Genomic DNA, 14,758 nt, shown 5'->3' with positions numbered 1-14,758 from the left:
TCCACTAGAGAACGCTCAATGAATGAAAATATTTCTAAACGTATCTGTCCATAGGGTCACAATAAAAATAATCTCAAGCTTGGACTCTTTGAAGCACTGATTATGCCAATAGTGAAAGCGTCTATATTTGAATACATTTCTAATTGCGTTTTCCATACGAAATTGACGAAAGATCTCAAATGGTTTCTGATTTAACAATAGTTTACTAAACTCTCCCTCATCTGAGACAGTTACTGGCAGAGTAATGAAAAATTCTGAGTATAATCAAAGGTTCAAGAAACACAAATATTGTAGCTACAATTTAAAAATTGCATTGAGAAGAAGAAATTAAAGCCCTCTATTTTCTCTGAATTGATCAAATCCGAGACGGTAATTGAACATATTGATTGATATATTTGTTTCTCTTTGACAAGATTATCATTCAGCTCATCAGAATAGGTTGTAATGAATTTCTTGATTGCTCACTATAATCCAAAGTGTTTATTCTGAGAATGGCTTCAAAAGTTACACAAATATTTCACATTTCTGCTCACTGAGAACCCGAGATACGATCTTGCGTACGATTACATTATATACATAATTTCCTCTTCATTTTCTTCTAGAAGTGTTTCAGATTCACCACAATTACATTCATCGAAGAAAATTTTCCTTTCCTTTCCACTTTCTGAAGAAAAAAAATGCCTCAATACATTAGGTTTTTTTTTTTTTTTTTTTTTAGCTCTGCTTAAGTATTCAGACCAGAAGCGCCATTTGCGGGGGGTAAATTGCCCCCTAAGTTTGAGAAATTTGTCTTCTTAGTAAATTGTATGCTAATGTAACAATAGAGCTCCACGTCTCATATAGTCTCGCTGCTGAAAGGGACGTTAAACTCAAAATCAACTCAACTAATGTAATAATAAAAAACGTAAAACTCTTATGTCAGTGAACTATCTAGCTCCCTCTTCCCGTTCCAAAATCTAAAATGATGCTACTGACTCAGACCCTATACCTCTTACATCCTTATCGATGGTAATCTTAAGAGCTTTAATGTTATCCATTTCAGTATCAAATGAATTATCCTTCAAATGCAAGATTCAACTTCTTATATTTATATGGTTTAAAATTTTCCTTCAAACATTCAAGAGATGCTCAAACTTGGAGAAATATAATCTGCCTGTTTACTTTTGCTGTTCCATCATGGCACAAACAGCATTGGCTTGGAATATTTTGTAAAAACTTCCGTTACTTCTGATAGCTTTTCTGCTATAGGTCTTAGTTAGTGCATACTCCATTTTGTTTCAGAAATGCTATGGAAAAAAGAGATTACCCACCAGTGCATTTTAATGTAATAATCTCTGTGCGCTTGAAAATAGCAAATACAAAAGTCACTAAATTCCTATATTATCAATTAACTAAACTTCATTCTTGTCACCAAATGTGTTTAAAAGATTGTTAAATCCTTACATTTAAATCTACTTTTGTTTAATTTAATCTCTATGGAAGTTGTTGTAAAAAAACTATAATTTTTAACACAATCGATTCCGAAGTTGCGGGTCCCTGACATTTGTCGGGATTGGCACCCCTCTTAAAGGCTGTACCGTTTAATATAAAGACACAAAGTTAGTTGGCGAACCTTCTTTCTAAAACCTCCTAGAAGGGACCGGACGGTGGCGTCAGTAAAAGTTCTGGCAAATCTGTTCTAGTCGGAACGAAACTGCACCTCTGAAAGTAACAGGACGAACACTTTTCCACAGTTTGGCTTTCATTGAAGTACAGAATTGTTTTATGGGACGCAGCTCTGGGCAATTTTGTGGATTCATATCTCTGCTCGCAACATTGACATCCTAGTTCCGACACCATTGCATTGCTAATGTTCCATAATGACATGTCGCCAAGTCAGCCCAAAATAATGCTTTACGACTGTATTTACATAGCATTGGTAGAAGTCGCTTATTTAGGCACTCGTTGACATACAGATGGACTGTCATTGAACGCTTTGTAAAAAATGCACGTGATTTCATTCCACACTCACATATTGCTTGCCAGACCAGAAGCTTTTTGGCAAATCATGTAGTCGCAATTCATTTGTCAGCTTTGTTGACAACAGAACCTTTGCGGGTGGTGTAATATTGGGGAGCAGGCAATGATTTATAGTCCAATTTGATGAACGATTCGTCGTCCATAATCACACACATATTTGTTTTGGCCAGAATAGAGTCGTACAACTTTCTTACGCGCGTTTTCATGGCCACCTTCTGTCCTGCATTGCGTTTAGGTTTTCTTTTGCTTTTTGTCAGTTTTTAGGTTATATCTCCGTTTGACACGCTGCACCATTCCAATAGATGTTGCGAATTTTCGGGAAACATCTCGCACAGAAGAAAACGCCTTCAGTATCTTCTTTTCCAATTCCGGGTTCGCTGGACCTGGTTTTCGTCCAGGTCGGGATTTGTCGTTGAAGGTATACTTCTAATTGCCGTTTGCACTGCACCAACACATACCCCTTCCAGTTTGCCAGTTGTCTGTAGGTTAGTTCTTTAGTGGTACACCATCTGTCCACGATGGATTTTCTCTTCTCCGCGGAAAGCCCCCGAATTTTCTTTTGTATTCAAACTTTCAACACACAAACTGCACCAACTGCTTTACCAATTTCACATGACTCAATACTATACTGTGGCAGCTATATGCACATTCCTGCCACCTATTCTGGGAAGGGGAAATTGTATTTATATTAAACAGTCTTTATAGGTGCTCCTAATGATATGTCTAGACTCAACGTTGGCTACACATTCAAACACACACAACTGGTATTAATATCAATTTCGAAACGCATTTGGTAGATTTCAAAGCACACAGATGATTTCCTCAAGTGCTTAAACTCAACTTGAATAAATTCAACTGAGGCGTTAACAGCCGATAAAGCAGTAATCCAATAACGTGCTTGGGTCCATTTGTACGTATTCTGTTTATAAATACGTATAATATATATTTGATTGTTTTAATATATATAATAATCTGGTAATATATATAATAATACGTATAATATATATAATAATCTGGTAACCCTTAACTTATGAGTCAATTTTGTATAAATCTTCACGATTATGATATAGGATAAATTAGCAAGAACCATATCGTGGCAAACAACACGTAATCGGTCGGACTACGCGTTCAATTCATATGGGATCTGATAAAAACGGTGAGACAATTCTAAACCATCACATAACAATTTATACACCGCGTCATTTTGGTATTTGAGTTACATTCTTAAGAAAATTCTGCAAATTATACTTCTTCTGTAAGGTCTTCTCAGCTTTTGCTCGTCTCGTTTTTTCATCTGCAGGGTATCAAAATCTGAACTTTATTTTTAAGTTACCGAACCCGTGATTTATTAACACACATAACCATAGCCAAATACAACAATTGTAAACAACCAAATAACATTACACTGCGATTTCGCACTTATTTTTAATTATACTGACTACATAAGTCATTCTTCATGTTGACATGACAATTCTCATTTTTAGATTTTACATGCGGTATAAAATTAAGTTACTTACTACAATCAACAACCTACTCTAAATTATATAATCTGTATCAACTATTCACAACAATAAAGACTATTCTTGTAGAATAAACTAATTAAAATCATCACAAAACAGAATTTCAATGTGGAACATTACGAATTCCAACAACATATAGCATTTTACATTAATTGATTGTTCTGGAGATTTATTAAAAAAAAAATAAAATAAGTTTAAAGCCATGAAACAAAAAGAGGCATTGTTTCTAGTAAACGTGCAGAGGTTAGAAAAAGCAAAACGTGCCTCTAAAGCTCCTGACGAGAACGGATGTGGATCCTGAAAACAGTGTAGTTAAGTTTTCAATAGAGGCATTTCATTCATTGGAATGGATTCATTTGGTTCTTTTGATTCCGGTTGTAGGAACGTATCTTTTCCTTCGCTTTGTGATGTGATGTCTGTAATAATGAATTACACACTACTACAGATTTTGTTTTACTATAGGTTTGTTACAAATCACTAGAAAGTGTAGTGTTTGTGAAAAACAACATAATCTGTTGTATGCTATACGTGATCGTTTGAAGGTGATCTGTGTGTGCAATAATCGGAAATGTGGATGGTATTTGAAGCAATTGTCGGTTAGAAATGGGAGTTTATTGTGAAATCGAAATTACAAATACGGGAAATTCTTTTAATATGTTACATTTTCATATCCGGCGTGACGAACTACAAAAATATAAGACATGAGTGTACACATTGATGCGTTAAGTAGTGCCACTATATGTGATTGGTTAAGTTTCTGCAGAGAAGTGTGTTTAGACGCTGTAATTAGACACTCTGTTCCTCTTATTGCTGGGAGCTGATAAGATAGGTGAAGTTGATGAAGCTCTTTTTGCACGACGTAAGTACAATGCGGGGAGGTTGAAGAAACAAATGTAGATTGTTATTTGTAGAGATATTGCAGATATATTCCTCAGTGAGCGCCGTGATAATAAAAAGAGTACAAACAATTTACTGAACATCATTTTGACACACGTGGATGCGAATTTTACTATTATAACTGTTGGAAATGTTATGCTTGTTTAGATAATGGTGAAAAGAACCATTTAACCGTAGATTACTCTTATAATTTCGTCAATCCTATTACCGAGGCATACACACAAAATACCGAGAACCTTTGGTGTCATTAAAAGAGAAGTTTTAGCTGTACACATGGCTCAGTAGGGATGATGCTTCAGTATACTTTTTATCTGTGGAGCCGCCTCTAGATATGAGTTAGAAGTACCACGAATACCGATTCCTGGTGAATGGTTCCTAATAAAAGGAAGTGTTCCGAGGAATCGGATCCTTAGAAATCGATTCATTGAACGAATCAAATGAATGAAATGTTTACAATGAAAACTCACTGCAGTGTACATTTATGTGGAATCAAATCATGAACACCATAGCAAAGAGTGAACGAAGTCTTTGAGAAAGATGATACATCCTCTAACGGATTTCACGATTTACGTTTAAAGATATGAACGATAAGCAAAGGCATGATTACTAAGTTCTTTGTTGTAGGTCCCGTCTCCGCAGGAAGCCTACGCCTACGTAGGATTACAACTAAACGAAGCAATAAAAGCTAACTGTATCTTTCTGTATGTTGTACTGTATTTTTAGAAAAAAGAACCGAAAAAATAGAAGCTTAATACTATTCATATATAGAAGTCATTACACACACACAATAATAATAATAAAAATTGTTGTTTTAAAATTGTAATTAGGAGAGTAACTACAATGGGCCAACTTAATGCTGCATTTTAGTTATAAAAAAAAGCATATTAAGTTTCATTTACTTTTATCATCTGCCGCTAAAATGATCCATGTAGTATTTATAACATCTTTGCATCTTAACATTAAGCATTTTGATTTCAAGATTCACATCCACTCATATGAAAATTTCAGTTATGTTTACCTAAAGCATGCTAGCATATTTTTAATTATATTTTCGCGTATGCTTTTTTCCTAACTTGATACTTTCGTAATTTGGTCTCCAAAAACACACTCGAACAAAGAAACTCTACAAACATGTAAAATAAAAGGAACAATAGCACAGTGTTTAGTGCCTAGTTGTGTTCCAATCAGAATCTGTCACTATTAACAGTTCTGAGACAACTTTTGAAATATCATCTTCGAACTTTCGAAGTAGTTCTGCATTTAGTTCTCTATTGGCAAAACCCATTTCGACGAGCATGTCCATTGCTGACATATCTTCTGAACGTTCTGACGACGGTATTGTAACTGGATTTTGAACATTTCCTGCATTATCCTAGGGGAAAAAAGAATAAATACAGTTAGACCAAAGAAATTCCAGCGCAAGAAATTTAAAATCAAAATAATAGGTATTACTATACAGTATACAATTGTTTAGAATACCCGAGCCACATACTACTGAATTCTGGAATGTACCGAAAAGAGAAGCATAAAGGAAGGTAAGAAAAAATATCTGGTCACACAGTGCCGGGTCTACTATATGTGCAACACGTGCATCTGCATGGGGCGGCAAAACCTTCATAACTATATTATTTAAAATAAATATTTCTTGTTGGAAACAGACTTCATGATGGTAGTTAACTTTACTAAGCTGACCTTCTATTTGAATACTACATTCATAAATCATGTTTAGGTCACATGGACAGTGCTAAAGCAAATGGTCAAATAAATTCCGCATGACTTACTTCATCGCTGTTAAACACAAGAACTCAATTCTCGAACAACAGCGAACACCTGTTCCATTTAGTTAGTTATCACAGTTTTGATATGAAAACTAGTCTTGTCTAGGGATGGTCTTTTTCGAAAAATCTGTTTTTCGATTTTCGGAAATTTCAATTTTCGTTTTTCGCTTTTTCAAAAAAATTTTCGTTTTCGTTTTTCCGAATTTTTTTCTTTTTTTCGAAAAAAAATTCGTTTTTAGTTTCTCGAAAAGTTTTCGGAATTCGTGGAATGATAATGTGGGAGGAAATGGGAGTACTCCGGGATAACCCACGGACACGATGTTGTCTGCCACGAACTTACTTGACCTGGGATCAAATGCACAAGAGGTAAGCGTTCTAACACTGAGCTACGGTGCCCCCTTGGATTTGGATTTAATGAAAGGATAGTGTATAATGTCTACTATTGACGAAACTCATCCAATCACGAGCAAAATTAGTATGATTATGGACTGCGATGTATTTAGTACGCACGTTAAATATTATGGTGTTTGGGACTTTGGTTCCAGAGTTACTGCTAATCAAATTTGTGTTTTAAGTTAGTGATATCAAGAAATTTCACTAAGACGCATTTGATTAAACTCAAATGCTCTAGACGAAAGTTGGTAGGATCGTAAATATTGACGAGCTTGGTATGCATGGAAGCTCAGTATAAAATATTATGGTGTACAGATTTTTTGTTCTTGAGTTATAAGCTATCAATGTTAGGTTTGGAATCAGTGAAATCAAGAAATTTCATTACAGCGCGAAAGATGGAACTCATCCAATTTTTACCAAACTTGGCAAGGTGGTAGATCTTGACGAGCTTAGTAACTATAAAGGTAACCAAGAAAGATCTGTCACTTTTTCACCCAACACCTTCGAACATCGATATGTAACCTAAGACATACCTGGAAGATCAAAAATAGTCTCCATCAGCATCGACGACCTTCTGCCAACGTTCCATAAGGCCGTGGATTCCATCGCGGTAGAACTAGGTGGGCCGTGAAGCGAATAATGTATCAAGTGCATTTTGCACCTCTACTAGGGATCTGAACTGGCGTCCTCTAAGCCAATTGTCCAAGGAATGGAACAGGGGATAATCGGACGGTGCAATGTCCGGGGAGTATGGCGGATGCAATAGTGTTTCCCATCCAAAGTGTAGAATGGTGTCCCGGGTCATTCTAGCCACGTAGAGCTTAGCGTTTTCCTGTAACAGGAGGACCCCTTTGCGATTCAGAAGTGTCTCCAGAGTCTCGAATTTTTTTCTTGAACACGGCTCAACTCTTGACAGTAAACAGTTGCATTGATGCTCTGACTAGCTGGTAGTAGTATTTTTTTGCTCAAAATACTATCCACAGCATTTGGACTTGAACTTAGTAAAATCAAGAAATTTCATTAAAATGCGTTAAACTCATCCGATATTGGCCAAAGTTGATATGGTCATAGACTTTAGCGAGTCTGGTACGAGTGCGAGCTCAGCACGAAATATTGTGATACACAGACCTTTGGTTCTCGGTTCTTGAGGGATATAAATTAGAAATAATAATTCACAAAGGTAAACAGTGTAAAATTTATATTTTACAGAACATTAAAATATAGTTATTTACTAATAGTGATTATTAATGTGTTATCGACAATATATTTTATAATGTAAAAAAGAGACTAACAAATTACCAAATAGAAGGATCCTGTATATACTGATCGTGATACTGTCAGGAAACTCTGTAATAAATTGACTTTTAACAATTGATTTTAACAAAATATGAAACATGAAGTGATTATATGTACTGATACTGATTCAAAAGACTTCTCACTAAGATCCCCCATTCATTTCTCTTATTTTCTTTAACTAACTAAGTCAGTATCAAAATCAATTGGTTTTCAAAAATAGGCAATTTAATACTAACAAAATACTATTGAATGGTTTATTTGTTCTAAAGATGTTTTATATATGGTAGGACAAAGAACTAAGTATCTGACTATAATAATCTCATCAAACGAGAATTCAAATTTTAAATAGGTGGGTCTTCGTTTTCGTATTAGTTTTTACTGCTACTAACTTCAGTAGAAGAATACTACTACGATGAAATATTTTTTATTAGGTTGTTTGTTGAAGTTCAGCGTCCCTTTTCAGTATCGAGCGAGACTATACAAGACGTGAACCAACGTTTTAAAGTGGAATATGAACCACCATAACACGTTCAATGCCTTCCCACTCGGAACCCTGTGCATCAAAGGAATGCGCGCTAGCCACTAGACCAGTGGGCAGGACTTAAAATCTTTTCTTGGAATTATGAAATTATATATTTAAAAGAAACGTTTGCCGCTTCCTAGTACCGTTCTGAGGAAAAAAAATATTGTAACGAGAGATATAGTAAGTATTTATCACTTTCGGTTGCATTAAACTTAGAGATGGAAACTACCATTGTGGCACAGAATCCATATCAAAAACTGCTTCCGGCTATCGTTTTTCTTTACTATGAAACCGGAAATGGTAGTTTTTCAGTATTTCCGGTTTACATGGAGGGACAGCGATCGAGATGACAATTTTCGAATCCTGGATTCATATATATATATATATATATATATATATATATATATATATATATATATATATATATATATATATATATATATATATATATATATATATAAACATATCTCATTATCTCTCATTATTTTTGCTCTATGGTGATCACTATTGAAATTAGAAGTGGTAGTAAATTTCTACCACAGGATAAAACTTGGAGATAGTCTACTGCCAAGGTACTGAATTCATGCTTCTCGCTAACTATTACCATGCTTGCTCTATGGTGATCAATACTGAAACCGGGAGTTGTGGTCAGGGGCGGATCCAGGACGGACTTCTGGAGGGGGTTGTAATACTGCTACTTAGAGCTATTTTTACGAGCTCCAAACTCTGGGATGGGTTTTATTTATATATAAAATAAGAAAATGTCCTCTTCTGGGGGGGGGGGAAAGGCGATCGCCCTCCTGGATCCGCCCCTGGTTGTGATACATTTCTGCTACTTCCTGTTTTTGTAGAGAAACAAGTGAGTTTCGTTTCACAGTGCAAAACTACTGTAGATTTCCAATCTATGCGAATTAAATACTCAAACTTCAGTACAACAAGTAGCACAACTGAAACTCCTGTTTGGAATAGATTAATAAGATCAAAGATAGAATCTGTTCCTCGGATGCTAAATCCGTATTAAAAAGCCATTATTAGCTATCACTTGTCGTTTTTGTTCTATGGCGATAAATATTGAAAGCAGGAATGGTTAATTTGAACCACTTTGGGCTTGAATAGAGGGTTAAGGGAGGAGCTGGAATCTATTCTTAGGACGCTAAATCGATTTCAGAAAACTTCTTCTCGACAGCTTTTATAGTTTTTGCTCTATGAATAAAAGTATTGGAACCGAAGGTAGTAGTAAATTTCAAGCATTTCCGGTTACAAAAGAGTGAAGCAGGTTATGACGATATGTTCTCTTAAAACCCTGAATTGATTCCAGAAAATTGCTTGTCGCTATCTATTACAATTTTTGTTTTATCGCGACAAGTGTTAAAACCGGAAATAGTTAATTTGAACACTTTCGGTTCAAATAAAGAGTTAACGAAGAAGGTGGAATCTATTCTTGGGACGCTAGATTGATTTTAAAAAATGCATCTCGATCTCTCTCACCGATTTGGCTCTATGGAAATTAGTATTACCTATAAAATCAAAAATAGTAATAAACTTCAACCATTTCTGCCCTTGTGGAGTGTTGGGGATTGTAATGGTATTTCCTCTTGAGATCCTGAATCGATTGTAGGTGAATCACTTGTCGCTATCTATTACCAATTTTGTTCTGTGACGATAAATGTTGAAACTTGTAATCGTTAATTTGAACCACTTCTGGTGTGAATAGAGGTCAAGGGAGAAGGTAGAGCCTATTCTTAGGATGCTTAGTCAATCGCGAGAAACCGCATGACGATTTCTCCTAGTTTTTGCTTTATAAAAATCAGCATTGAAACCAATATACTAGTAAATTCAGCCACTTTCGGTTTCGATAGTATTGTGGGTTGTGATAGCTTATATACTCTTGAGACGCTGTATCAATTCGATTTAAAAAAAATACTTGTGACTATCTATTACTATTTTTGTTCTATATCGATCAACGTTGAAACGGAAAACGGTTATTTTAAATAACTTCCGATCTGAATAGAGGATTAATGGAAAAGATAGACCTATTTCTTGGAAGCTGAATCGATTGCAAAATCTACATCTCGAAATTCGGTATTGAAACCGGAAATAATAGTAAATATAAACAATTTCTGGTTTTGATTGAATGTTGTGGATAGTTATATGTTGTCTTAAGACGCTAAATTTTTTTGCAATAAACCGCTTCTCGCTATCTATTGCTCTTTTCGTTCTATAACGATAAACGTTGAAACCAGAAAAGGGTATTTGAACCAGTTACGGCTTGAATGGAGTGTTAATGGAGGAGATTTAACCTATTTAGGGGCTCTAAATCGACCGCAAGAAACGACTTCTCAATATCTGTTACTGATTTTCCTCTGACACCTGTCGACAGAGAGAGGCACAAAGCCATTCTAAAGACTTCCGACACTTATGCATAGCTTAAGCTGCAAGTGTAATAAGGACGAACATTGAATATATTCTTGGGACACTGAATTCGTTCTGGAAAACCGCGTCTTTCTATATATTACCGTTTGTGTTCTGTGTTGATCAACAATGTAGCAGAAAGCGATAGATCTCTACCACTTCTGGATTAAATGAAAGTCAAATGGATTAGATGAATCTATTCATGTTGCAAAACTATGCTTCTCGCTATTTCTAACTACCCTTGCTCTGATGCCAGCTGACAGACGAACGGATGGATAGACAGACAGATGCACATAGCCGTTCTATAAGACTTCCTATACGTATGCATAGTATACTGTAGTTTGGAAGTACTAACAAATGAAATGAATTCAGTTTGTTTTACGAAAGTTATCCGTTTTCCGTTTCTCGGCAGTTTTCGTTTTCCGTTTTCGAAAAACTTTTCGTTTCGTTTTTCGAAAAAATGTGGCCATCCCTAGTCTTGCCTTTGTCACAAACAAGTTCCTTATCATTGAAGGTGAAAACATTTTTTTTTTTTATTTTTAACATGTAGAAGGAAGATCAAGAAATGAAGAGAAAAGAGTTGGCTGTACTGGAATTGCAAACTGATATATTGAGATTGAAGCTCGATATTGAATTCTATACAAAAACATTACAATCTTTCCTCCGCAGGTGTGATTGCTTTATCTTTAACATAATAGATTATTATTTAAAGAAAAAACACACACAACGACATTGTATTTGTATTGTTTAGGCCTTTCTGAATGCGAGTGCTCTTTCCCTTCTCTTTGCTGTTCATGATGGGGTAGCATACTTAGAAACGTGGCATTTAGGATTTGTTCTTTCTGGAGAAAGGGGACGGCAAATGATGCCACTGCACGCGGCGGCAAATTGTCTAGGACCGGCATTGTGGTGAGATTACTCCCCTGTATACAAACTTATGACGAAAGAATAGTACCAGGTCAATGCCAGAGAAAGATTTCAAGAGAAAGGAGAGAGTATTAAGAAACAAATATGGTGCTCAACCAAGTAACTATGTAAACTTCGTAGAAATTGAGATAGAGGGATAATGATGGCAAAAAAGATGATTTGTCACACAGATAAGGTTCAGGCTTGGAATACTTTCTATCATAATGACCGATTTTAGTGTCGAACCCCTAGTTTTCGGGCTAGCTGAGAGGAACAGTGACACTTCGAATGCCGTTTAAATGCAAACTCAGCCCCGCAACTTGGGTACGGGGAGGGCAGAGACATAAAAATGATCGTAAATGACCGATATTAGTATCGAATTGTTTCCGGGGTCGCTGAGAAGAACAGTGACACTTCTGATGGCATTTAAATCCAAATTCAGCCCTTTATGTCCAAAATAAAACGTACTCTTCTCGTGCGAAGAACCGGTATTCTGCTAGTAATAGATAATGAAATATAAAAGAACAGATATTAAAAACTTTCTACTTATGTTTTTTTTTAAAAATGAAAAAAATTGAGATGGTGGAACGCTTAAAAAAACAATCATGTAGGTTAAAATCAATCAAAAATACTATTAATAATAAATGCACCCAGTCAGTCCTACTATCACAGTATCATCATTACTGCCCGGAAATGAAGCAGAAAAGGTTTCTTCTGGGCGCACGGCTGTCAGAACAGAAACATGTGTGGTCTCATCTTTCTACATGTCACTGCAAGTAACATGTAGAAATAAAATAATGAACATTGATTTTTAATTAATAATATAAATAGAACACTATAACTTGAATATTCATAAGCACTGTGTCTGTCATACAGTTATGAAATGTATGTGTCCCCTTGTAGTGTAGTCGTTAACGCTCTCGCCTTTGGTGCGAGCAGTCCCGAGTTCGATTTCCGGTGGGGACACTTGGTTGAAAAAGTGTAACAGTTTTTCTTAGCCATACATTTTGAATAAGTTTTCTCCTGGGTTTTCCTCATTCGCACAAGTCAAATACCAGGATGGTACCTAACACAGAGGCCCCAAGACCACTTTTTTCCTTCGCCATTCCTTTCCCCTTTCTGGACAGTTTGCTCGGCGAAGGAAACAAGAATATAGAACAACGCAATATATAAACACATTAAAGAAACGGGGCATGAGTAGTGTTGTAAATAGAAAAAAAACCGTTCGTATTTTTTCAGAAATGTACGTTTTTTTTAGAAAAAAAAACATTGCCTCTCGTTTTTTTTCTAAATTTCGTTTTTTTTCAAATAGTCATTTGTAATGCATCTTACGTCTATTTAAGTATGAAATGTTTTTATGTAGGTGTAATCACCGTAAAATGCAACATAAATTAAACGCTAGATACTATTACGTTACAAATATTTTACAATTTACGTAAATACCATACCTATTAACAATTCGGGTTTCAGCAGTTTTCATCAATATCAACTAAGAAATAAAAGTAGAAATGAAATTTTGTTTTTTCGTGAAAGCAGGCCTTTAATATGTACGAAAATAATGTCACAAACAGTATAAAATTCAAATAACTTGTGTAAAGGTAAAAACTAATACTAATTTGCCTAATAGTATTTTTCTAAATATGATATATAAATAATTTCTCGACTAGATATATATGATATGCAGAGACGGCTCTACCATACCTGTAACACGTGCATTTGCATGGAGCGGCAAGTTTGGAGGGTCCGGCAGAATCTGTTATAAGTAGAGACCGGATGTTTAGGCATTAAAAACTTAAAAAATAGGCAGGCAAATAGGCACTTAAAATTTTAAAAAAATAAGCAGTAAAATAGTCACTAAAATGTAACTCGAAATAATGAAGATAAATACTCAATACAATTTAAAAAATAGATTAGTTATAAATAGTGTTCTAAAATGTAACTCGAAATAATGAAGATAAATACTCAATACAATTTAAAAAATAGATTAGTTATAAATAGTGTTCAAAGAATATAGCAACATGTTGCTATATTCTTTGAACACTATTTATAACTAATCTATTTTTTAAATTGTATTGAGTATTTATCTTCATTATTTCGAGTTACATTTTAGTGACTATTTGCTGCTTATTTTTTAAAAAATTTAAGTGCCTATTTGCCTGCCTATTTAGAATGAAAGAACGAAGCTTGATATATATATATATAGGGAGAGAGAGAGGGAGAGATATTGTAATGTACCATGTGCTTGTGTTATTTACAGTATATAAATTATATATATTTCCCAATTGAATCTTATTTCAAAGAAAATGCATAGAATACGCAATATTAGGCGCTAAAGCAATTATTTAGGCAGTGAGGGGCGAAATAGGCAAAATAAAGTTGGCTTAAATCGAAACTATAATCCCCGATATAAACTTTAAAACGTTATTTTTGATCATATCTTTAGCATTAAAGAATAGGCATTTTGCCTAACATCCGGTCTCTAGTTATAAGTATATTATTTAAATTAAATATTTCTTGTTGGAAACAGACTTCATGATGATGGTATTTACATTTACTAAGCTGACCTATTTGAATACTACATTCATAAATTATGTTTAGGTTGCATTAGTTTAAGGTTACATGGACAATGCTAAAGCAAATGGTCGAATCAATCCGAGCACAAATTGCTTGATTGTTTTCAAATGCAAGAATTCAATTCTCGAATAGTAGCGAATATCTGTTCCATTTAGTAAGTTATCACAGTTTTGATATGACAACTAGTCTTGTTATTGTTAGAAACAAGTTCCTTATCATTGAAGATAGAAACAACTTTTTTAAATAATGTTAACAGATGTAGAAGAAAAATCAAGAACTAAAGATAAAAGAACTAGTTGCACTGGAATTGCAAACCGATACATTGAGATTGAAGCTCGATATTGAATTCTATAAAAAGGATTACCATCTTTCTTCCGGAGGTGTTTGCTTTATCTTTCACAAACATAATATATTAATATTTAAAGAAAAAAAACAGACAC

At 34.8% G+C, this 14,758-nt stretch overlaps 1 protein-coding gene across 1 annotated transcript in view; it reads right to left on the bottom strand.

The window, feature by feature from the left end:
• Positions 1 to 3,336: 3,336 nt before the first annotated feature.
• LOC145673759 (uncharacterized) overlaps positions 3,337 to 14,758 on the bottom strand; it is a 106,396-nt gene continuing 94,974 nt past the window's right edge. Inside the window, exon 12 of the mRNA XM_081743508.1 lies at positions 3,337 to 5,808. Coding sequence (XP_081599634.1) covers positions 5,599 to 5,808 — 210 coding nt within the window. The 3' untranslated portion in view covers positions 3,337 to 5,598. The remainder of the gene's footprint in view (positions 5,809 to 14,758) is intronic.

The sequence above is a fragment of the Thermobia domestica genome, chromosome 17 (genome assembly GCF_964235325.1).
Source record: "Thermobia domestica chromosome 17, izTheDome1.hap1.1, whole genome shotgun sequence".
In the NCBI taxonomy this organism is placed as follows: domain Eukaryota; kingdom Metazoa; phylum Arthropoda; class Insecta; order Zygentoma; family Lepismatidae; genus Thermobia; species Thermobia domestica.
This window is presented reverse-complemented; position numbering and strand designations above follow the sequence as displayed.